This window comes from Pelophylax lessonae (genome assembly GCF_965119305.1).
Source record: "Pelophylax lessonae genome assembly, contig: HAP1_SCAFFOLD_269, whole genome shotgun sequence".
NCBI lineage: Eukaryota > Metazoa > Chordata > Amphibia > Anura > Ranidae > Pelophylax > Pelophylax lessonae.
The window spans coordinates 147,873-174,188 of record NW_028120071.1 but is presented as its reverse complement, the minus strand read 5'-3'; the positions used below and the strand labels follow the sequence as shown (position 1 = coordinate 174,188).

The 26,316-nt window shown below is 45.2% G+C and overlaps 2 protein-coding genes across 2 annotated transcripts in view; one reads left to right on the top strand and one right to left on the bottom strand.

Annotated features, from left to right (window-relative positions):
• The window catches only part of LOC309543617 (uncharacterized protein), a gene marked incomplete at both ends in the record, with an annotated part of 248,485 nt that overhangs the window by 75,131 nt on the left and 147,038 nt on the right, over positions 1-26,316 (bottom strand).
• LOC309543612 (uncharacterized protein) overlaps positions 12,050-26,316 on the top strand; it is a 120,000-nt gene continuing 105,733 nt past the window's right edge. Inside the window, exons 1-2 of the mRNA XM_082276069.1 lie at positions 12,050-12,139; positions 12,270-12,404. Of these exons, the coding sequence (XP_082132195.1) occupies positions 12,056-12,139; positions 12,270-12,404 (219 nt within the window). The 5' untranslated portion in view covers positions 12,050-12,055. The remainder of the gene's footprint in view (positions 12,140-12,269; positions 12,405-26,316) is intronic.

The window sequence follows — 26,316 nt, the reverse complement described above, 5'->3', positions numbered from 1 at the left end:
GCATAACTAAAGGGGTCACAATTGCAATGGCCCATGTGTTTCCCCTGTACACCTGGATAAGGGAGCGGGGGGAAGGAATTTTTCTCCTGCAGCTGCTAAAAGCCGAGTTCTCCTCTTCTCCCTCCTATAGGCATTCAGCGGCTGCAGGAGGAAAAAGGAGGGGATTTGTTCCTCTATGTGTCGCCCTCACTGCCTTCCTATCCAGGTCCTGCTCCTTTATGATTTCTTGCACTGGGGCCCTGAAGGTTCTAGTTATGTCTCTGGGTCATAGGATTCTCTGACCCTGATAGGAGGAACATTGGAAGGAGGAGTTGTGTGGTCAGTGTCATGTCATAGGATATTCTGACTCTGATTGGAGGGACATTGGAAGGAGGAGCTGTGTGGTCAGTGTCATGTCATAGTATATTCTGACTCTGATTGGAGGGATATTGGAAGGAAGAGTTGTGTGATCAGTGTCATGTCATAGGATTCCCTGACTCTGATTAGAGGGACATTGGGAGGAGGAGCTGTGGGGGACACTGTGTGAGGTTTCTGCACACAAAGAATCATTTCTCCTGGGTGCGTCCCACCTCTTCTAAAATTAAGCATGAACTTTGTCTTTGGGCTTTGTCAGGACTCATCATATTCCTGTGATCTCCGTGTACTCCGGAGACTTTACTGATCACATTTCAGGATGAATATCTGAGACTGGGATTATTATGAAAAAAAAAAACAATTCCGGATAATTACTACAAATGTAATTTTTTCCTCTTCCGTCTTATTTGAATCCTAAAAAATAAAGACATACATATTCCAATACTCCCTAAATACACCCCCCCCCCCACTAATAAAAGTAGTATAATCAGTTTGTGAGGAGTGTGTTGTTGTCAGGGCTGGGCTTCTGCTATTAATAGCAGCTCTCTACTCAGTGCACAGAGGCTGCTTAGCTGTCGGGTAATTACCAGCCACTCATTGTTTCCACAGGGACTCACCTGGTTACCATTACCTGCCTCATTAGTCCAGCCTGCAGCCAGTCCCTTTTTGCTATTTAAACTGCCTTGCTCATTTCCTCCGTGTCGTTGCCTGGTCAACATCTCTAGCGTGTCTCTGCTGTGTTCCTGTTATGACTTGCCCTGGATGACGTCTCTTCTGATTTCTGATCCTGATTTTTGGCTTCTGACAATGCTGATTTCTGATCCCGGCTTGTTTGATTACTTGTTCTGGCTTCCAAACCCTGGCTTCTGTTTTTACTACGTTCCTGTTCTGTGTTATTTTTGATATTACATTAAAGGTGTGATTTTAACTGCATTTTCTGTCTCTGCCTGGTTTATGGTTACTGACAGTTGTGCTCTTGCTCCTCATTCCAGCATCCTGGTTTTGGCTGTGATGCATTCTTTCTGTCTATCTGCAAAGTGACTGATGTGGTCAGTCTCTGGGTGGAGACCAAACCTGATTGAAGCCAGCCAAGCCTGCAGTCTCATGCTTGTTATATTGCATTTGTAACACGTGCTCCAAGCTCTCTGTTCGTCTGCCCGACTCTGCTGTTTGGATTCCCTTGTTAAAGGCCTTAATTCGGATATCGACTACTCTCTGAACTCTGCCTGTCTGCCAAATGCAAGTACCTGGTTGCTGTGTTTAGTTAGTTCCTGCCCTGGTGTGGTGGCCAGGCACCATAGCATTGTGTTTAAGTCCTGGGGGCAACTGAGTACTGGTAGGCCCACTTGCCTTATGGGAAAGGAGGCTGCTATAGGCGAAGAACACAGAAGCCAGCTATAGTGTCTGACCACCTGCATTAGGGGTAAGCGTGACATTGTTAGTATAGATGTAGTAATTCTACAATAGACTAATGAGGTGAGAGGGTCATTGGTGGAAAAGGTGAGATCTTCAAAATTAAGGAAATGTTTGAGCCCTGTAAGTGGGTGAATGCTATGACCCTGAAGGGGTTCATCCACGTTTCCACACTATATATGGCTGGGGAGCGCACATCTTTCTATAAGTGGGTTTATTTAAGTGGGCGCACTTTGGCTCTGCACTTCGGCTCCGCACTTCAGCGAGAATACACAGCAAACTACTTTGAAAAACACCAAACTGACTGCAGGTGACCTTGTTTCCCCATTCCGCTCTCCTTCCTTTCTGTAACATGCGCTTTCTACCAATCCTTCTGGCAGTTGTGTCCACACTCCTTAATCTCTCTTTCCCTCACCCCTCTTCGCCACCTCACAGCCTGTGTATATCACCCTCACTTCTGTCCTCTCCTTATTACTGCACTAACCCAACTCCTGCTAATTCTAAACTCACATGCTAATAAAACCTCCAGAACCCTGAGGCATGTCCCTTCATATAAATTGCAATCCCATATTACCTCCCTCACCCCCTTCTGCTTCTCCCAACTTCTAGAGATTAAACCCCAAACCCTGGGCCTCCATTGCTTAACTGTACCCAAATCTCCCATCACCCCATGCCCTCTTGCAAGAGCAGCAATCCACACAATTTAGTTTCTCACCCTCTTCTTCCCAAAACCAGCCTCCCCTTCTCTTGCGCCCTTTGGAACGCCTGCTCTGTCTGTAACAAACTAGCTTCTGCCCATGACCTCTTTATTAGTGTTGAGCGAACACGGACTGTATTATTCTGGTTCATACCGAATAATTGGATTTTTGCTACCCGGACACGGACCCGAAAACTTTACTCTATGTTCGGGTTTAAAATCCGTGTTCGGTAATTTTATTTCCTGTTTTGTATGTAATGGCGCGCTTTCAACAGCCAATCAACAAGCGTTTAACTGGTGTGCCTTAAGCCATCCCAGCCATGCCTACTAATGTATTAGTAGCTGTGATTGGCCATCTGAAGCATGTGACCCATGTCTTTATAAGTTCGAGAGCCCCAGCGCGGTGCGTCGTTCTGCTGTAGTTTAGGGAGAGAGCACACATCATACGTGCTGCCTGCTGATTAGGGACAGACAGTGAAAAATTGTGCCCGAAAAGAATGCAGGGACAGGTCGGAGTGTAGGCAGGGAAAGATATTTGAGCATTTTAGGGACAGGCTGGAGAGATTAGGCAGGGACAGTCTACATTGATTTTACTGTGTGGGGGGTGGTGCAGTGAACAATGTTTTTGAGCATTTTAGGGACAGGCTGGAGAGATTAGGCAGGGACAGTGTACATCGATTTTGTTGTGTGGGGGGGTGGTGCAGTGAACAATCTTTTTGCCCTCACTTGAGCCCACTGAGGAGGAGGAGGGAGAAAAAAATCTATTTTTATCAGTCTGTTGTGTGCAGCGTTCAGCTATATTTTACTACAGATTGCTGTTCTAATCTGCTATTTAAAAATTAAGTTAAAGGGGAATTTTTTTCCCCCTTCATAGCCTGCTTACTGCTGAGCTGACCATGACATAAGACACTGCTGTGTTGTTCACATGTGCTATTAAGTGATTTTCAATTTTATATACCTTTATCTATTCCACTATTCAATATATACCCTTTTGGGTTAAAAAAAATTAAATTGTGGCATAGTCTGTACTAATCCGCTATTTAAAAATTACAAAGTTAAAGGGGAATTTTTTTTTTTCCCTTCATAGCCTGCTGCAGAGCTGACCGTGACATAAAACATAAGACACTGCTGTGTTCACATGTGCTATTGAAAAATCACCAATTTGATATACAGTAAACCCCCCTCCATTGCGGGGGTTACGTTCCGGACCCAGCCGCGAAAAGTGAAATTCCGCGAAATAGAAAAACCCTATTAAAATGCATTGTAGGCATGATTTTTTTACTGTCACTGTACGTGTAGAAGCATTTTAAGGTCTTTAAACACACTTTTAAAACAATAGAAACTCATTTAAACACATAAAAGATACTTAGAGACAGAACAAGAGCTATGAAAAACACAAAAATCTTTCATTTTTAATGATTTATATAGTAAAATAACATTACAAAAAAAAACGCGAATTACCGGGACCGCAAAAACTGAACCGCGATGTAGCGGGGGATTACTGTACTTTCTATTCCGCTATTCAATCTACACCCTTTGGGGTAAAAATAATTAAATTGCGGCATAATCTGTATCGGTACGTGTGAGATACACCTTCCAAATTTTTAGGGCGCATCTTCCACCGCCGAGGATTGCAGGGTGCTTCAGTTTGCCTCCTGTTCCGAACTCCTACTTCTCATCCTGCCTTTAGGGTACAAAAAAATTGTAATCGGGGCCTAGTCTGCTTCTGTATGTGTGAGATACACCTTTTGATATCATATTTTCTATTCCGCTATTCAATCTACACCCTTTGGGGTAAAAAGAATTAAATTGCGGCATGGTCTGTAACGGTACGTGTGAGATACACCTTCCAAATTTTTGGGGCGCATCTTCCACCGCCGAGGATTGCAGGGTGCTTCAGTTTGCCTCCTGTTCCGAACTTCTCCTACACCTCATCCTGCCTTTAGGGTACAAAAAATTGTAATCGGGGCCTAGTCTGGGTCTGTACGTGTGAGATACACCTTTTGATATCATATTTTCTATTATTTCGCTATTCAATCTACACCCTTTGGGGTAAAAAGAATTAAATTGCGGCATAGTCTGTATCGGTACGTGTGAGATACACCTTCCAAATTTTTGGGGTGCATCTTCCACCGCCGAGGATTGCAGGGTGCTTCAGTTTGCCTCCTGTTCCGAACTCCTCCTACTCCTCATCCTGCCTTTAGGGTACAAAAATACACCTTTTTATATCATATTTTCCATTCCTCTATTCAATCTACACCTTTTGGGGTAAAAAGAATTACATTTCGGCATAGTCTGTATCGGTACGTGTGAGATACACCTTCCAAATTTTTGGGGTGCATCTTCCACCGCCGAGGATTGCAGGGTGCTTCAGTTTGCCTCCTGTTCCGAACTCCTCCTACTCCTCATCCTGCCTTTAGGGTACAAAAATTAGTAATCGGGGCCTAGTCTGGGTCTGTATGTGTGAGATACACCTTTTGATATCATATTTTCTACTCCGCTATTCAATCTACACCCTTTGGGGTAAAAAGAATTAAATTGCGGCATAGTCTGTATCGGTATGTGTGAGATACACCTTTCCAATTTTTTGGGCGCATCTTACACCTCTGAGGATTGCAGGGTGCTTCAGTTTGCCTCCTGCCTGTTCCGAACTCCTCCTACTCCTCATCCTGCCTTTAGGGTACAAAAAATTGTAATCGGGGCCTAGTCTGGGTTTGTACATGTCAGATACACCTTTAGATATCATATTTTCTATTCCGCTATTCAATATACACCCTTTTGGAGTGTAAAAAATTAAATTACGGCATAGTTTGTATCGGTACGTGTGAGATACACCTTTTAAATTTGTTTGGTGCATCTCCTTCATCTCCTTCCACCGCCGAGGATTGCAGGACGCTTCAGTTTGCCTCCTGTTCCGAACTCCTCCTACTCCTCTTCCTCATCCTGCCTTTAGGGTACAAAAAAATTGTAATCGGGGCCTAGTCTATGTTTGTACGTGTGAGATACACCGTTTTTATAAAATTTTTCCTATTCCGCTATTCAATATACACCCTTTTGGAGTGTAAAAAATTAAATTGCAGCATACTTTGCATATTTGACTTTGAGATACACCCGTTGTATTTGTATACTGTTTTTCTATTCCGCTATTTATTAAACACCCTTTTGGGGTAAAAAAAATTAAATTGCGGCATAGTTTGCATATTTGACTGTGAGATACACCCGTGCGATACTGTTGTTGTTTTGTTCCGCTATTCAATTAACACCTTTCTAGGGCAAGATCATAAATTACAGAAAAATGAGGAGACCGTCAAATAGGGGCCGTGGCCTGGGTCGTGCTGCTGCTGGTAGAGCTCCTGTGTGAGTAGGCAACAGAAACCTGCAGCAGTATTTGGTAGGGCATCATGCGCCTCTACAAGTGTTGAGGCCAGAACAAGTAGAGGCGATAGTAGATTGGTTTGCTGCTGACAGTGCCTCCAGTTCCTTCACATTGTCTCCCACCCAGTCTACTGCAGAAACGTCAGAGTTGGCACCTGCAGCCGATGTCTAACCGTCTTTCACCTCACCCCCTTGGAAGTTCTTCAGATAATGTGCTGATGACAGGACACGAGTGGTTTGCACCCTGTGCAATCAGAGCCTGAGGCGAGGCATAAACCTTCTCAACCTGAGCACAACCTGCATGATCAGGCATCTAAGTGCAAAGAATGAGCTGCAGTGGAGTAGACACCTTCAAAACCAAGAAACGTCTCTGGCTCCTCCTGCTTCCTCTTCTGCTGCAGTCTCGGCCTCTTCATCTACCTCTGTAGTGATACCGGCACCTGCCACCCCGCAAACAGACGATCTGTCAGCAACACCACCACCTGGGTCACCAACCATCTCCACAATGTCCCGTGGAAGCGTTCAGCTTTCCATCTCCCAAACACTTCAGAGGAAGAGGAAGTACCCCCCTACCCACCCGCGATCCCTGGCCCTGAATGCCAGCATTTCAAAATTCTTGGCTTTTGAAATGCTGTCATTCCGTCTGGTGGAGACGCACAATTTTAAAAGCCTTATGTCGGTGGCTGTACCACAGAACGTCGTGCGGAGCCGCCACTACTTTTCCAGGCAAGCCATCCCTTCCCTGCACAACCAAGTGGGGGAAAAAATCAGGTATGCACTGCGCAACGCCATCTGTGCCAAGGTCCACCTAACTACCAATACGTGGACCAGTAAGCACGGTCAGGGGCGTTATATCTCCCTAACGGCACACTGGGTAAATGCAGTGGCGGATGGGCCTGAGGCGGATAGCAATTTGGCGCATGTCCTTCCACCACAGAGGATTGCAGGGCGCTTCAGTTTGCCTCCTGTTCCTAACTCCTACTCCACTTCCTCATCCTCTACCGCCTCCTCATCCGGTCAGCGTAACACCTTCACCACCAACTTCAGCACAGCCAGGGGTAAACGACAGCAGGAAGTTTTAAAACTTGCCTGTTTGGGGGAAAAAACCACACACCGCGCAGGAGTTGTGGAGGAGCATGGAACAGCAGACAAATGAGTGGTTGCTGCCAGCGAGCCTCAAGCCCGGCCTGGTGGTGTGCGATAACAGCGAAATCTCATAGCAGCTCTGGGCCTAGCTGGTTTGACGCACGTCCCTTGCCTAGCGCATTTGCTGAATCTGGTGGTGCAGAGGTTCCTTAAAAATTACCCCGATATGTCAGAGCTGCTGCAGAAAGTGCGGGCCGTCTGTTCGCACTTTCGGCGTTCTCACCCTGCTGCTGCTCGCCTGTCAGCGCTTCAGTGTAACTTCGGCCTTCCCGCTCACCGCCTCATATGTGACGTGCCCACAAGGTGGAACTCCACCTTGCACATGCTGGAAAGACTGTGCGAGCAGCAGCAGGCCATAGTGGAGTTTCAGCTGCAGCACGCACGCGTGAGTCGCTCTGCGGAACAGCACCACTTCACCACCAATAACTGGGCCTCCATGTGAGACCTGTGTGCCTTGTTGGCTGTTTTGAGTACTCCACCAACATGACCAGTGCCGATGACGCCGTTGTCAGCTTAACTATCCCACTTCTATGCCTCCTTCAAAAAATGATTCGGGCGATGATGGAAGAGGATGTGGCACAGGATGAGGAGGATGAAGAGGTAACATTTCCAAGGCTTTCAGGGCAGTCATTTGCAAGTGGCTCCGAGGGTGGGTTCCTGCACACACAAACGCCAGGGACACAATTGTCCAGCAGGGGCACAGTTCTGGAGGATGAGGAGGAGGAGCTGGAGGAGGAGATGGAACCATGTTCACAGCAGGGTGGCACCCAGGCCAGCTCATGGCCATCACTGGTGCATGGCTGGGGGGATACAGAGGACACAGACGATACACCTCCCAAAGAGGACAGCCCTTCGTTGCCTCTGGGCAGCCTGGCACACATGAGCGATTACATGCTGCAGTGTCTCCACAACGACTGCCAAGTTGCCCACATTCTAACTTGTGCTGATTACTGGGTGGCCACGCTGCTGGAACCCCGTTACAAGGACAACGTACCGTCCTTTATTCACTCACTGGAGCGTGATCGCAAGATGCGCGAGTACAAGCGCACGCTGGTAGACGCGATGCTGCTGGCATTCCCACCTGACAGCGGGGCCACAGTGGAAGCACAAGGCCAAGGCAGAGGAGGAAGAGGTCGCCAACGCAACCAGGGCACCGCCAGCACCTCAGAAGGCAGGGTTAGCATGGCCGAAATGTGGAAAAGCTTTGTCAGCACGCCACAACAAACAGCAGCACCAGCAGCTCATATGGAACGTCTTAGCAGGAGGCAGCATTTCACCAACATGGTGGAGCAGTATGTGTGCACACGCCTACATGTAGTGAATGACGGGTCTTCCCCCTTCAACTTCTGGGTCTCCAAATTGGGCACATGGCCTGAGCTTGCCCTTTACGCCTTGGAGGTGCTGGCATGCCCTGCAGCCAGTGTATTATCTGAACGTGTATTTAGCACGGCTGGGGGCGTTATCACACACAAGCGCAGCCGCCTGTCCAGAGACAATGTGGACAAGCTCACGTTCATTAAAATGAACCAGGCATGGATCCCACGGGACTTTTCCGTACCTTGTGCAGAATAGAGATGGATACCGACCTTACCCAGTCATTGTTATATTTTTGATCTTTCTCACTCTTTTGGGGTGTACCCTAATTTAAAATGACTGAAAAAAAGCAGTGTTGGCTACCTCGTCCCCCTCCACCGCCGCTTCCACCTACACCGCCACATCCACCGCCACCTCAACCTCCCTCCTACTCCATATGGGCCTCGTCCTTCACAGATGAAGAAAATTGTTTTATTTATTTTATTTTTTTTGTTGTTTTAAGTTATTTCCCTATCCACATTTGTTTGCAGAGCACTTGTCATGCTCTTAACTACGTTTTGCTGCCATTTGCAGCACTCTAGCCCTTTCCATTGGTGTTTTAGAGCCATTTTAGTGCCTGAAAGTTCGGGTCCCCATTGACTTCAATGGGGTTCGGTGTCCGGGTAAAGTTCGGAAAAAGTCCGGGACACGGATCCGGACTTTTTTTTCAAGTTCGGCCGAACACGGACATCCAGGTGTCCGCATAACTCTAATCCAGACACATCCCTTGCCTGTTACTGGATAATGTCCCAGAATTCCCAGAACCACTCACCTCTCCTTCATGATTTCTTTGGTGACTTCTAGAATCTTCTTTGTATTTCTCTATTCTATCAGGGAGGGAGGTGGAGGCAATGTGATGGTCATATGATCTCCAGACTTCACAGGAGGAAAACTCTAGATCTGAACACAAATAGAAAAATCAAATGGTAGTGCCAATCCCCCCCCCCCCCCCCCAGGGTTACTTCAGGTGTGGAGAAAAGCTGTGTAAGAGGATATGGAGGAGATCCAGGAATCAGATAAAGGTCAGGACAAGCAACAGACGAGCGCATCCAAGAGATGAAGCCGGGGTCACTACACAGAAAATCAATCCAAGGAAACAACAGGCAGGACGAGGAATAGCAAGAAGGAGCTCAGAGACAAATGAGAATATTGCTCAGTCAATGGGAGATTATACCAGCATGACTTACATAATGAAGGCGATGAGGGGGGGGGGGGGGGAGGTGACCATAGATACATGGAAATTCAGCTGGTTCAGCAGGGATCGGTCACATTTCAATCCATGTGTGGTCACTGCCGGATAAAAGTCACTCCATCAGCAGCTGCAGCCAATAGCTTCATCACTGATCTGTGTATTCTGAGAGCGGAGGAGCGCACCCCATTGTCAGAGTACAATAGTGCAGCAGGGTGGATTCCCCCATCCCCCTCCAATGTGTAGAAGGTGGAATCGCTTCAGTTTTTTCCACTCATCCCACTGGCTGAACGATAAAACTGAACCATGTATGGCCAGCTTTATATAGCAAGATATATTATTCATCAACTGATCCCCCTGAAGGGGTTAATCTATGTATTACCTCCTCTGCCGCCAATTCCTGCATTGTCTTCTCTTTCCGTCCTACTAAATGGAATGTCCTGTCAGAATCTGACATCACTTCCTGTCTGTATTCCATAGAGACTTCCTGTCTGTATTCCATAGAGACTTCCTGTCTGGGTAGAAGTGAGATCACCACCTTGTGGAGCTCAGTGGAACTGCAGCCCTGAGAAACGTCTGGTAGTGTGAACACGGCCTTGTGCTGTGTGTGTATGTACTGTATATCCTTCCCCTTTCTCTCCTCCCTGAGTGTGTATGAAGAGGCGGAGCTCCTGCTGGAACAGCGGTCGGAGGAGGAAGCCGAGTCTAGGAGGGAGACTGACAGAAAGCGCAGCAGACTTGCAGGAGTGAGCAATTTTCATTCATTTGTGAATTTATTTTAACAAAATAAGTTCACTGAAGTAGATGCAAAGTGGAAGCAGTGAACTTGCAGAGAACACTATATTGAGCACAAAATATTGTAGGATTGCATGAAATTTTACAGGTTTTAAGTTTATTTAATATAGCAGCAAATATTATAAGAACAAATATTATAAGAATAAAGAAGTAGGTGTAGTAGCAGTAGATCTGCAGAAAATATTATTTTGAGCCCCTAGCACTTTATATATGAATGTATCCACATATTTCATTGTATTTGTGATAATTTATGTACACACACAATTGGACAGCGCTGTGACACATAATGCTCCTCTAGTTGATAAAGGGAATTCTTACCTTTGTTACAGCAGCAGTCCGGTAGAAGTTATTTTTGTAGGTATTTGAGTTGTTACACATAGCGCAGGTTTTTTCCATTTATATTGGTGACATAATTAACATGCAAAAAATTGGGGGAGCATACCCTGAACATGTATATCTAAAGCCGGTGCAGCTATGGACCAAGCGACATGTACAGTATATTAAAAAAGAATAGCGCACACATGCAAAAGAAATGACTATCAAATATGGAGACAATCCATAAATAAAAATAGGGATTTAGTCCCACCATATGGCCATATCGTGCTCAAGCCCACCACTGCGTGAAAGTACCCCACCCCATCCCCCACACACACCTGTACTCTATCAGAGTCCACTATCAAGTAGATATAGGAGGAGTCCTTTGTAGTGCATTAGCACATCCATCCCAGCAAGGAGCGTTGTCTCCAAGGGTTGGAGAGGCTGGATTCACCCCTTTTTTATGGATAGTGTAGGACCCACTGATAATGGGGTACTTTGACGCAGTGGTGGGCTTGAGCACGATATGGCCATATGGTGGGACCAAACCCCCATTTTTATTTATGGATTGTCTCCATATTTGATAGTGTTTTCTTTTGCATGTGTGCGCTATTCTTTTTTAATATACATGTTGCTTGGTCCATAGCTGCACCGGCTTTAGATATACATGTTCAGGGTTTGCTCCCCCAATTTTTTGCTTGTTTATTGGTGACATAATTGCCCAAATCTGGGGATCAAGAGCCATTTCCACCCTTTACTCTCGGCTGGGGCTCCTACGCTCTCAGAATACACAGATCAGTGATGAAGCTATTGGCTGCAGCCGCTGATCGAGTGATATTTAACCGACAGTGACCACACATGGATGGAAATGTGACCGATCCCTGTTAAACCAGCTGAATTTCCATGTATCTATGGTCACCTTAAGTGACTTCCTCCCCTCCCCCTCATCGCCTTCATTATGCAAGTCATGCTGAGATAATCTCCCATTGGCTGAGCAATATTCTCATTTGTCTCTGAGCTCCTTCTTGCTATTCCTCGCCCTGCCTGTTGTTTCCTTGGATTGATTTTCTGTGTAGTGACCCCGGCTTCATCTCTTGGATGCGCTCGTCTGTTGCTTTCCCTGACCTTTATCCTGATTCCTGGATCTCCTCCTCATCTCACACCCAACATAGAGAATGAAATTTGTGATCCAGGTGGCCAAATTTTACGAGAATCCCGGACCCCAAGAATCATAGAAAACACTAAACTGTCCAGATTAAATATTTTCTCACTGGGACCATAGTGCTTAAATAAATACCGACCTTCATATTACCTCCTGATATCCTCATCCTATTATTGTACAACCAATACCAATCCAGATAATTCTCTGTTATCAATATTATCTGTCTACAGGGAAACCTTCATAGATGACGGCACCAATGAGGATGGAGGAGGGCCGGAGTCACATGACTGAGAAGATACTAACCCTCACCCTGGAGATCATCTACCTGCTGACTGGAGAGGTGAGGGGGATTCTGGGAGGTCACATGACATCCCTCTTTTCTCTATTAATAAAACACAGACCTGACTGGAAAGGTGAGGAGGATTCTGGGATTCTAACATAACATAATTGCTATTGGTTCCTCAATACAGAGATTTCCTCTGGTGAAGTCAGGTGATCATATGACCATCACAGTGCCTCCATGTGACTCCCTAAACCCTGAGAGACACAACATGCAGAAGATTCTAGAAGTCACCAAGAAGATGATGGAGCTGCTGACAGGAGAGGTGAGCGGTGCTGGGAATTCTGGGACATTAACCAGTAACAGACAAGGGATGTGTCTGGATGGTGACTGTATCATTGTGTGTGTCAGGTTCCTATAAGGTGTCAGAATGTCACTGTCTATTTCTCCATGGAGGAGTGGGAGTATTTAGAAGGACACAAGGATCTCTACAAGGACGTCATGATGGAGAATCAGCCGCCCCTCACATCACCGGGTAAGAGGAGACTTTATTGTAAAGGAGAGAGCAGTACGGAGGCTCCACCTAGATCCCCCATCATCTGATAAACACATAGAAACAATGTATTCAGTCAGTGTGTGTGTTTCCTACAGATGGATCCAGTAATGGGAACCCACCAGAGAGATGTCCCCGTCCTCTGTATTCCCGGGATTCCACACAGGAAGATCACACCATCCCTCACCATCATCAGGTAGATGAGAATGTAGGAAAGTGATCCCAGGCCCTAAGAGATATCATTCCTCTATTATTATTATTTTTTTGTATTTAATATTATTTCTGCCATTTTGTTGGTTTAGGATGAAGATCTGATAAAAATGTACAAATTGGGGTTATAAAGGAAAAGACGTATGTGAGGGGTGATCAGCATTTTACAGAGGAGGTTGGGATGATGGACGCAGTTAAAGAGGAAGAAACTTCTCCAGATGTCAGCTCGGGTAATTATAGAAGAATGGGTTAAAGCTTACTTAGTGATGTTTGGTTGGGTGGTATCATTGATCTGGTTAGTTGTCATAGTTTGGTGTTGTGATCACACCCAGTTCCACCACAGATCTACTTTAAACTTTGAAATGCTCGACCAACATACACTGCTCCAAAGAATGAAAGGAACACTTTGAAAACACATCAGATCTCAATGGGGGAATATAACATGCTGGATATCTATACTGGTATGGACTGGGTAATGTGTTAGGATCTATACTGGTATGGACTGGGTAATGTGTTAGGAAGGGCCTCACTGAGCTCCTGAACAGACTGAGGTGCAACCTGGTGGCATCGGATGGACTGAAACAGAATGTCCCAGAGATGTTCTATTGGATTCAGGTCAGGCGAGTGTGGGGGCCATTCAATGGTATCAATTCCTTCATCCTCCAGGAACTGGCTGCATACTCTCACCACATGAGGCCGAGAATTGTCGTGTACCAGGAGGAACCCAGGACCCACTGCACCAGCATAGGGTCTGACAATGGGTCCAAGGATTTCATCCCAATACCAAATGGCAGTCAGGGTGCCATTGTCTAGCCTGTAGATGTCTGTGCGTCCCTCCATGGATACGCCTCCCCAGACCATCACTGACCCACCACCCAACCGGTCATGCTGAACGATGTTACAGGCAGCATAATGTTCTCCACGGCTTCTCCAGACCCTTTCACGTCTGTCACATGTGCTCAGGGTGAATCTGCTCTCATCTGTGAAAAGCACAGGGTGCCAGTGGTGGAGCTGCCAATTCTGGTGTTCAATGGCAAATGCCAATCGAGCTCCACAGTGCCAGGCAGTGAGCACAGCGCCCACTAGGGGACGTCGGGCCCTCAGGCCTCCCTCATGAAGTCTGTTTCTGATTGTTTGGTCAGAGACATTCACACCAGTGTCCTGCTGGAGGTCATTTTGTAGGGCTCTGGCAGTGCTCATCCTGTTCCTCCTTGCACAAAGGAGCAGATACCGGTCCTGCTGATGGGTTAAGGACCTTCTACGGCCCTGCCCAGCTCTCCTAGAGTAACTGCCTGTCTCCTGGAATCTCCTCCATGCTCCTGAGACTTTGCTGGGAGACACAGCAAACCTTCTGGCAATGGGAGGTATTGATGAGCCATCCTGGAGGAGTTGGACTGCCTGTGCAACCTCTATAGGGTCCAGGTATGGCCTCATGCTACCAGTAGTGACACTGACCCCAGCCAAATGCAAAACTTGTGACAAATAGGGATGATTGAATGGCTCGGGTCTACTATCGGTTCGATCCGAACGTTGACTGTTCGAAATTCGTCCGAATTCCGAACTTTTTGCGGAAAAAGTTTGGAATTCGGCAACCAGAACTGACCAAAATGCAATGGGACAGGAACTGGGCTTTAAAAGACTGTGATTGGACCAGAACCATCAGTAAAAGCCAATTGAGGGGGCAGGAGGATGCTAGGAATGTGATTGGAGTGACTAGGGGGTCCAGAGGCCAATCATTAGTGAATTACGCCCCCCAGTATATAAGATAGCCCCGCCAAATCTCTAGCATTGTAATACAGGGACATGGAAGAGAATGGAAGCAGTTCTGTTACTCCTGCTTCAAAGTGTCATTTAGCATTTATTAGTGTGAGGAAAGGGATATCTAGTGTAGTTAGGGTACTATTTTCCACTATAGTTAGATTTAATAATCTAGTTTCTGTTGGGAAAGTGTTAAGTGTCAGGGGATCATAGTGTAGTGTAGGGTTAACTGACTGTGACTGCTATGGCAGGGTGACCAAACCCTTCCATGTCAGGGTGACCGCTATAGAGAAAAGATAGTTTGTCTTAGAATTGCTATAGAAAAGGATGGTGGCTTCACCCCTGTCACACCCGGCTTTTTGTTGCAGGCGTTTTATAGGGCTTTTTTGTGGACGTGTATGGAGACAGGCATTACATCTGAACTTCTGTGTAGTGGTATATATACACACACACACATGTATGTATATATACACATACACACATATAGGTGTGAAAATAGCAGAACCCTATGCTTGCGCTAATGAAATAATTAACATGCATAGGAGAAAGAAAAGAGGGAAAGTCGGGACTTTAAATGATATTAGGGATGGAGATACAAAAGTTTTTGTAACCTCATTTAAAGTCCCGACTTTCCCTCTTTTCTTTCCAATTATCAGGGATGGAGGCGTGCGGTTCTCTGGACCACCCCTTGTACAAGTGCATACGTTTGCTACACTCAGGGGGCTGACCCTGTGGATCATTGGGGTCGGCTTACTATTTACCCTGTACCAGTACAAACGTGGCTGTCACTTTCAGGGGGCATGGCCCTATTTTTATATAGGATCGGCCACTACAACTACTTATATTTATTACTATTGTAACCTATACATATTGTTATTTTTATGATACTGATAGAGGTCTTGCTCAGGGCACATTGTTGCTTTTTCCCTTAGGACTTGCTAATTGGTGATCTCTCCTGTCCTGTTTGTCCCGGGAGCTGCGATGCGCTCCTGCCTCCCTCCCCTTCTCCTTTCATCCTTGTGATGCGGGGGTGGGGGCGGGTTTTGCAGGGCAGGTCCCGGGCCATTGCCCGGGGGCTGCGTAGCGCTCCTGCTTCCCTCCCCCTCCTCCTCCGTCCTTGTGATGCGGGGGTGTGGGCGGGTTTGGCCGCGGCGCATCGGCGCCACGCCCCTTCCGTGCTGGTTCAAGACGCCACTGTCTTGGCCGTCAGACCGGCACGCTGACACACCACCTACCTTCCTCCACGAGGCGCCGACTTCCGCTCAGCTGTTTACTGGCGGTCGCCGGTGTCTCTATTCGGGAATGGCTGCGTGATGCTGGGAGCCTTCCCGGCGGGTTCTTGGGCGCAACAACTCTTCATTCTTTCATTGACTTTCACTCCAGGCACATAGCTACAACCGGTAATATTTCGGATCCTTTTCTTCTTACTTTACATTCTTAATCCTCACTTGTCTCTGCACTCTTTGGTATCATGGGTCTGGTTCTCGCGCTGCCATTACCATCACTATAATTTATTCTAATTACTTTTTCCATTACCTCGGTTCACAACTCTCACTCTGGGTTAATTGTGATGCTTTTCACTCGTCCTCACTATGTTTCTACTTTTCTCAAAGTTTTATTTGCACATTTCTCTGTTATTCCAGCATGTACACACCATGGGGATACTCCAAGTTGGGTTTGTCACTTGGGTTTCTTTTTCTATCTTGGTACTCATCTATCTGGTATACTCAATATTTGTTTACTATACTACCATACAACTCTATATACAAACGATTGTTATTATTACTCTTCTCATATTATATTATATATATAATTAATTTAATTCTAGATATTATATCGTATGTTTATTGAGACAACTACCATTCTCTCGACTATCAAGACTCTATCACTGTACCTCTATTGTTGCCCCCCATGCCTGCCTGGTTTGTCTCCCTCAGCTCCTGGGTCAGATGGTACACAGGGGTCCTCCCTTGGCGAGTCCTTTGAGGCAACAGCTTCATCTCATTGTAAGCAACCCTATATAATGAATACTCTTCTCAATGGACATGTATACCACTATATGCATTACTTCATGATATTTTCTTTTTCATAGTTAATCATTTTGCACCAGCTCCTGAGAAAGTGTTGTTTAACACGAAACGCGTAGAGCAATCATGATGCAATTTCTGTGGACTATGTACTATTTGTTACAAATCATTCTATGCTGTCTTTATACTCCATTTGAACATGTATATTTTTTATATGCTCTGGTCATTGGGACTATTGTATGTCATCTATTGTCCCCACGATTTTATTACATGTGCATTCACAATAAATCAAGTTGCATGTGTACTTACTCATGTTTTTGTTTCAATGGTATGCACATATAGATACCTCATAACATATATTTGTATAGTCTATGGCCAGACAATCACACGCCTCATTCAAAGTCCCACAAAAAAAAAACCCTTGTCTCACATGATATTAGGGATGGAGATACAAAAGTTTTTGTAACCTCATTTAAAGTCCCGACTTTCCCTCTTTTCTTTCCCTTTATACCATACAGGAGAGAATTCATTCTCATGTTCAGAGTGCAGGAAATGTTTTAGTCAGAAAGGACACCTTCTTTAGCACCAGAGAATACACACAGGGGGGCATCCCTATTCATGTTCAGAGTGCGGGAAAAGTTTTAGTCAAAAAGGACAACTTCTTAGGCACCAGAGAATACACAAAGGTGAGATTCCCTATTCCTGTTCTGAGTGCGGGAAATGTTTCAATCGTAAATAAACCCTTCTTAGCCATCAGAAAATAAACACAGGTGAGCGTCTCTATTCATGTTCAGCGTGCGGGAAATGTTTTATTCAAAATATATACCTTCTTCATCACCAGAGAACTCACACAGGGGAGCGTCCCTATTCATGTTCAGAGTGCAGGAAATGCTTTAATGATAAAGGAAACCTTCTTAGCCATCAGAGAATACATACAGGTGAGCATCCCTATTCATGTTCAGAGTGCGGGAAATGTTTTAACCGTAAAGGAAACCTTCTTCGCCATCAGAGAATACACAGGGGTGAGCTTCCCTGTTAATGTTCAAAGTGCAGGAAATGTTTTAATCATAAAGGAAACATTCTTAGCTATGAGAGAATACACACAGTTGACTCTCCCTATTCATGTTCAGAGTGCGGGAATTGTTTTGTGCTCAAACGTTTACTTGTTAGACAACAGAAAGTTCATACAGGCGAGCGTCTCGAATCTTGTGCAGAGTGCGGGAAAGTTTTAACTAACAAAGAGCACCTGCTTACACACAGGTGAGCAACCTTTACGAGTGCGGGAAATGTTTTGAAAACAAATGTTTATTTCATGGAAACAAGAAAGTTCATATGGGCGAGCGTTCTATTTCATGTTCAGAGTGCGGGAAATGTTTTAATCAGAAGGGAGGCCTCCTTATGCACCAGAAAAGATACATGGGTGATTCGTGTTCAGAGTGTGGGAAATGTTTGACTCCTTATGCTTCACTCCTTAGAGGCTCTGTTTTCATGTTCAGAGTGCAGGAAAGTGTAAAAATAAAGGAAATATAATGAAACATCAGAGTGCGCCCCCTGCTGGTACTACGGGAAATGGACGCTGGATTGTAACGGGTGGAACTGTTTAGTCCATAAACAAATGTGAAACCACCACAGTCCACTCGGGGTTGGTTTACACCTGCATCACCCTCTGACCCGCTGTGAGGTTGGCAGGCAGCTGGGAGCCCTTATGTTAACCCTGTAAAGCCCACGTTAGTACGCCGCACCATATGCATCAAGGCTGTTGCGGCACAACCCCATTCAGATGAATAGCATTGCCCAATGTGACCGGGGGGTGTGAGGTTTGCAGCAGCCGCAAATTCCAGTGCCATGTGTACCGCCCCATCCGGCTGCCATTTAAGCTTAAGGGGGTGGTAAAATCATGACTCAACTGTCTACCTTTACCGATCCCTCCCCATAGGAGGCAACAGGCAGGAAATCATGACAATACATGGGGCAACAAGTGGGCAATCATGACAATACCTGGGAAATAAGTGGGCAGTCATGAAAATACATGAGGGGACAGCTGGGCATTCATGACATTACATGGGGGCAACAAGTGGGCAATCATCGCAATACATGAGGCAACAGGTGGGCATTGATGATATTACATGGGGCAACAAGTGGGCAATCATCGCAATACATGAGGCAACAGGTGGGCATTGATGATAATACATGGGGCAACAAGTGGGCAATCATCGCAATACATGAGGCAACAGGTGGGCAATTATGACAATACATGAGGCAACAGTGATAATGATAATACATAGGGCAAAAAGTGGGCAATCACCACAATACATGGGGCAACAGATTGAAATTCCTAAAAATACATGGCGTAACAAGTGGGCAATCATCAGAGAACATGGGGCAACAGATGGACAATCATGTCAATACCCGAGGCAACAAGTGGGCAATCATTACAATACATAGGGCAACAAGAGAGCAATCCTGACTATACATGGTCCATCATGCAACTACATGGTGCAACAAATGGTCAAGCATGACAATACTTGAGGCAACAGACGGGCATTCAACAAGTGGGCAATCATCATAATACATGGAGCAGCAGACAAACAATTATGACAATACATGGGGCAACAAGCAAGCAATTAGACAGGAAAGATGTATAGGCTATAAAGAGGGCGATGTCGGTGCTGGACCAGCCGCCATGAGAGACAAAGATCAGACAAAGGTATATATAAAGAAAACATTTTTTATTATTGAAAATACATCTAATAAAATCCTGTACAGCAAGAGTACAGTTATACAAAGATCAACATACATATAAAAGCAAAAGACATATGTGGACCTCTTAGTAACACCTTACCCACACCCAGCCCCACACAGGTACATAAAATAATGTCCTATAGTGGTATCCAATGCATTTCGCCTACTCGGCTTCTTCAGGGAAGGATAGTTGTAGAGGATTCACAGTATTGTTTATAAAATCAGAGATGGTCCCATGTATAGAAGGGCTAACAAGCCACCTAAAAAGCATTTTAGAGACTAAATCGTCCGTGCAGGGGATCAAATCGCATTTAATTCAGAGCTTTTTGTTATTTTTAGAGCCAGTTTATACTGTTTATCTTCAATACAGAGTGGATGCGCATAGAGTCACCGGGGCTTTCAAGGAGATTTCTATCCACCATAGTCCAAATGAAGGCATGGAGCGGGACAGGGGCATTTAATCACACAAACCATCCAATACAACCAGAGCCCCTAGTGCACCGGTGCATGTCATACCCTCCAAGGATGTCCCTTTCCAGGGTATTTAAAGGATCTAGGAAGGCTGCAATAAACTTGATTGGTATATGGGTAAGCTATATTCGCTACCCTTAAAGTGTGCTGATTCGCCTTTCAGTGCAGGTAAGAGGGACGTCTTCAGCCCATTCAGTCTGCTCTCCCAGCAGCCTTGCTAATAGCCTATACATTTTCCTGTCTGATATCTTTAGGGTGTTTGTGCAGGAATTGACTGTTGGGACGTTTATTTACTTTTTCTCAACAAGCGAGCAATCATGACAATCCATGGCCTATCATGGAACTGTATGAGGACCTAACAGGAAATGCTTTATTCTTTTTGTGTTCTACTTATAAATATGTATATAGATCTAACCTACTGGATGGAAAAAGATCACTGTAACATGCATTAACCCACAGCAACCAATCAGGATTTATCTTTCACTGGTGAAACTTTTTTATTGGTTGCTTCATGTTGATCCTTTTTGATTTATTGAAGTAGCCGGCTTTTTATTGGTCCAACCAATGTATGATTATTAATACATTTGACACATTTGTTAATTCTATTATAAAAGATTTAAGCTTTATTTTATTCATATCATTACTGTGTGGTAATCGCTTATTCTGATCTTGTCCAATAAAAACTCTTCGTACAATATTCTGTGCCGAGTCTTCTTTTTTACCAATGATTAGATGATCGGTGATTGGAATGTGATCAGTTCATAGAGAGTCATCCATTGGGGTTTTATTAGTGAGATGGAGAGTGGAGAAGGCACCACATTGACAGCCATTGGAGGCCCTTTCTAAAGCCCTAAACTTTTTGGCAACCTGTCTATGACATTAGTCTTCCAAACTCTATCTCACTGAGCTAAGGCCAGAAGAGTTCCAGGAGTTCTCTGTACACAGTTCCCAAACCAAAAGGAGACATCCACCACATCTTCAATCCTAAATGTCCTCAGTTGGGCACAGGAGTTCTGCATTCAATCCACCAAGTCATAGCCTCTCTCTTTATCAGGGAGCCTTTTTTTTTTTTTTTTGTTTGACCACCTCACGTACATTTACTGCAGCAATGCTGGCCATTCTGCAAAGAATCACATACCTGTACATCATCTGCATTTCCAGGTCTGGGGCCAGAAGAGTTCCAGGAGTTCTACTCTGTCCACAGTTCACAAACCAAAAGAAGACATCTACCACATCTTGGATCTAAAGGCCCTAAATGTCCCCAGCTGGGCTCAGGAGTTCCACATACAATCCACCAGGTCATAGCCTCTCTCTTTATCAGGGTGACTTTGTGTTGACCACCCAACAAACATTTTCTGCAAAGAATTACGTACCTGTCTGTCCTCTGCATTTTCATGTCTGGAATGCGTATGCGCGCCTCCAGCGCCCAGCTCCCACTGCACACAGCGGGAGCCAATTAGTGTGTCGGATGGACATGATTAATGCAGGCACCCGGCAATTGTTCCCGAGAGAGGAAGAACAGTGGTCTGCCGATGTAAACAAGGCAGATTGCCGTTCTGGTAGTAGGGAAGATGGAGATCCTGTGTTTCTGGAGAAAGGAGATACTGGCGCACAGAGTTTATATATAGTCCAGCCAGCAATAAACATCTAAATATTCCAATTATCAGGGCAGAGGGTTGTAACGGATCAACCGGCACCCCGAATGGGTACCTCCGTTGACGGATGCTCCTAGTGCTTCCCGAGGGCTCCAAGCACTCCACCAGACACCATACCCACCTCAGACCGCCCTACCTCACTGCAAAATTTGGAACCCCCGGACATGTTCAGGGCCTGAGCTTTGGCCTTGCAAATGTGCCAATTCCAAGCTTGCCATACTGCACCAAGCTGACCTGACCCACCGGCTAGGGGCACCAAATTTGGCACAGGGATACTAGAGGCCCCCAGAGATAGACCTCCCCTATCTCTGTGCCAAATTTGGGAACCTGGCCCCTCATAGTTCGCCTACTGTGACTTCACCTATAGTAATGTAGCATCCTCCTAGGTGGGTGCTAGGAAAAGTATATATGTGGCCCTGTCTGCTTATCAGGGGGGCCTGATCAGTTAGTTAGGCTGTCATGTGTTTCTAGGTGTAGTCTGTTAAGTCTGGGGAGCCCTGAACTTTTCAGCAGTGCAGCAAAAGTGTACAAGTAGCTACCTCAGGAAGGAGTACCTAAGGCAGCTAAGAGAGGACTTCTTTAGTTGAAGCTAAAGGCCCGTACACACGTACCGATCGTCGGCATACAAACGTCGGTGGACGAAGGATCTGCCGATTGTACGCGTGTTAGTATGGTGCCTCCGACAGATGTCTGCGCACAATCCGCGGACAAAAGTCTTTCTTGCAAACATGAAAATATTTGTATGCCGACACCAGAACGGACGATTGTTCGCCTGTCAGTACACAATTCTGCCGACACACAGCTACAAATCCCAACACGCATGATCAAACCAAATGAGTTCCCGGAAGAATTTTCTCTAGTAAACTCAACATTTTATTCAGAAAGAACTTTCGGCTCGCGGAAGTCCAAGAAATAGGTGAAATGCGGAGCACATGCTCATCTTGATAAATGTGAGAAGAAGGAAGATGCTGCTCATAATGCCATACTTTTCTAATAAAAAGGCATGTGTTCTGTTATGATGAAGATAATGTTTGTCTATTCTATCTGTTCTATCAAATTTTAGAATTAAATAATTTGAACTCTTCACCATTATTTTTGTATTTTCACACCAAAGATCTAACTATTGATATGACCCTTTATTCTTGTATGAATTAATGTCTAAAACATATTTTTCAGGTTATGTACAATATTAAACATGTTAACAAATTCAGATAGGCCATTTTTTATTTTAAATTTTCTTTATTTTTTGGATCTCAGCAAAAAAAAAACAAAGCAAACATCAATACTTTCCGTATAATAAACTAAACATAAAAAAGGTCCATTTGGACAAAATTAAACTAGAAACTGGCAAACAGGGGTAAAATAAATAATAGGGGGTTACACAAATTAAAGTTGCTGGTAACTGAAATCAGGTTGCCATGAGGGCAGGTTTGGATCCTGCTGGCCATATTGCCACTGGCCATGTGGCATTTGGCGAGGTGGTGGGTGTTGTGGAGGTGGAGGTGGAGGTGGAGGTGGAGGGCACGGGTGCTCCTGGCATGCGTGGCTGTGCTCATTAAGTATGCCGTTTTCTGCGTTTTGCAGCACATCCAGAATAATTTTTCTGGCATACTGACACTGCCTGAGGTCCACCTTATCCAGGATTTTGGCAGTCATATTCCCGAAGGACTCATTGGCCTCCGGTTTCCTACGGAGGGCTATGGTGGCCTCCTGGATAAACTCGTCGGTGATGTCATCCACGTGCTTCCTCTTTTGCCTCCGTTTGGCAGGAGGAGGTGGTGGTGGAAAGAGTTCCGCAGGCTCCTCAGGCTCCACAGGCTCCCCAGGCTCCTGGCTGCAACCTGGCTCCTCCTCAGTGACACTTCCCTGTTGATGAAATGAACAATTGATTAGAATGTTATAGTGTATATAAAAATGCATGTTTGTTATATTATTGTGAACAAATAGCAGACTTTACATACAGTGGCATATCTAGGGTCTCCAGTGCCCTTGTTGAGGAGCTGTATTTGGCAACAACCCCCCCCCCCCCCCAAGATCAATGTAAAACTGTAACCCACCCCCCCAAAAAAAAATTAAAGGGCATTAAAAGTTTCTAATTTGCCCCTTGTTTGCCCAGTGTAGAGCTCTCTAGTGGGCAATCATTGTCTCAGGTGTGAAAAAGAAAGAGAGGGTTGAGAGCTAGAGAGAGGGAGAGAAAGAGGGGGTGTGAGAGAGAGAGGAGGGGGTTGCAGAGAGAGAGGGGCCTGAACTTGCAGAGGACTTGATGTAGGGCATTGAGGGTGAAGCAGTGCAGGGAAACATGAATAAGGAAGCCACCTGCCTTGCTGACCCAGAGTGAGAGACCAGAGACATGGAAGCAAGGATGGATGGATCATTTGCAGGAGCTGTTAGTTTTGTATTAAAAAAGGTTGAGCCAGAGGAATGCTGAGGCTACAGCAGTGTTTCTTAGGACCAGAGGTGTGCTGGGGATGCAGCAGTGTTTGTAAGACCGGAGGGGTGCTGGGGATGCAGTGAGAGGCAGTCTCAGTCTCCTGGTCTTTTGGCTCAGCTGCTCTCAATGTTTTACACCTGCATGAAGCAGCTCTCAATGTTTTACACCTGCATGAAGCAGCTCTCAATGTTTTACACCTGCATGAAGCTGCTCTCAATGTTTTACACCTGCATGAATCCGCCTGCAAACTGGGGGTTCTGGGGTGTGCAGGCTGAGTGGATTGTTAAAATAAACAATAAAACAATGCCAATGTTTTTGTGACCCACCCCCCTTGGCCTGCGCCCCTGGCGGTTGCCTGTCATGCCAACCCCTTGCTATGCCCGTTTACCTAAAGGGTCAATTATGGTTTAGCTTATAATTTTGTTACATGATTACATTTTAGCAGACAATATATTGTGAAATGCCATACCTGAGTAAAACTCTCCTCCAGGAAATCCTCATCCTGGCTTGGATCTACCGACACTGAGCCCTCTGCCGAAGTAGAAGGCAGTGTTGAAATTGACGGCCTGGATTCCATGGTGTCTGCCAGGAACCGCATGTTATCAAAGTACCACAGCCGTGGTACATATACATTCCGTGCCCCTGCTCCAGACTGGGTGGACTCCTCTATTTTTTTTAACTCCCTCCTGTAGGCAGTGCGAATACTGTTTATTTTTTTGCGGATATAAGTAAAATTTGCCCCAGGACAGACGGGCTTGTAGAAGGCCACCAAATGTTCCATGGCCTGTTTTCTGAGTTTTCGATTTTTATAATCTGCGGACTTGACTTGCCACAAACAGGGCAGTTGCCTGAACTCATCAATAAAACTTATTAAAAAGTTGTGGGTGGTGAAATTGTCCACCATATTGCAGGACAGTATATGCCTGCAAGACACAAAACAACACAAAACATATTAAAATAGCATGTATTTTGGCACATAATAAAGATATTCCTAATAAAAGCTGTATAGGGCCCAAAACACACACTTTCTATTAAAAGAGTCGTACCTTTGTTTGTGGGGAAAAGTCGTGATTCGCCGCTCGATCGTGCTCCAACTCTCGATATGTCCGCTAGCGAATCGTCGGCCGAACGATCTGGCGTCCTTTAAATACAGCGCAGGCGTCAACTCCTCCTCCAGTGGCGGGCTTGTGCAGGGGTGTGTACGTGCCGAAGATCAGGCCTACATGCGACACTCACACCTGAGGCAGTGGAATAATCATTGTTTAATTAGGAACCATGTCTCAACAATCTGGGAGCTCAATTAGTGGGGGCCGAAGTGATTGGGCCACCCGAAAATCAAGGGCTACACCCATGTCAAAGCCAGAAATGGTGGAGATGGTCTCCATTTTAGAAAAAATGGATTACGATGGAAAGTTGGCAAATTACGATCGGCCCAATGCCAGGAAAGATGGCATCATGGACAAGGTGGTGGCCTGTTTGGTCAAAAAATTCGGTGTCGAGCGATCGAAAGATCAGATTCGGAAACGGTGGTCTGACCTGAAACACCGTGAGCAGGATCAGCTTTCCCAAATCCATCGGATTTTGAAAAAAAGTAAGTTTTATTTTTTCTTTATTTTTTTAATCATGCAATATGTTTTTTATAATTTTGTGTATGTTGTATTAACATGTCTAGATTATAATGTCTATGTAAAAAGTTAGATTACTCATTTTAGTTGTCATGTCGTGATTTGATCGATCTATTGTTGATGTTTTAGTATATGACATTAAAAGTCAGGAAGCCATAGTGAAAAATATATGTATTGTGTTGCAACGAACGTTCTTTCCTGCACGAATCTTCTCAGCAAACATTCCTATTAATCACAGATTATTATTCAAACCTTTAAATAGGAGAAAAACGTAAACTCCGTGCCAAACAATGGGAAAGGAGGAGGAGAGGTTTGGCAGCTCCATCGGCAGTTGTGGAACAAGATGAGGACATGGGCACAGAAGGTGGCACAGATTCCACTAAAGGTAATTGGTTCCTATGCACTGTCAAACATTAATGTACCATATTTTTCGTAGATAACCATGTACATGTCTTCATATTTGTTACTAAAAGAGCTATCAAGCAGGGCACCATGTCCTAACAAATGTACCTCTTGTGACTTTTATGATATGGCCAATGTTTTGTATTATGTAGATGAAGACATTATTCCTGAACTTATCCTGGTGGAGCCAACAAGTGATGAGACACCAGAGCAACAAGAAGGTTGGTAGTCACAGATTTTTGTGTAGTGGGATCATAGAAATATGTGTATTTGCAATGATTGTTTAACCTTATATTCTTGTATTCCCTTACAAATTTACATTGCAGATGTTGCATCATGCCAGGATGTGGCATCCCCAGCCAG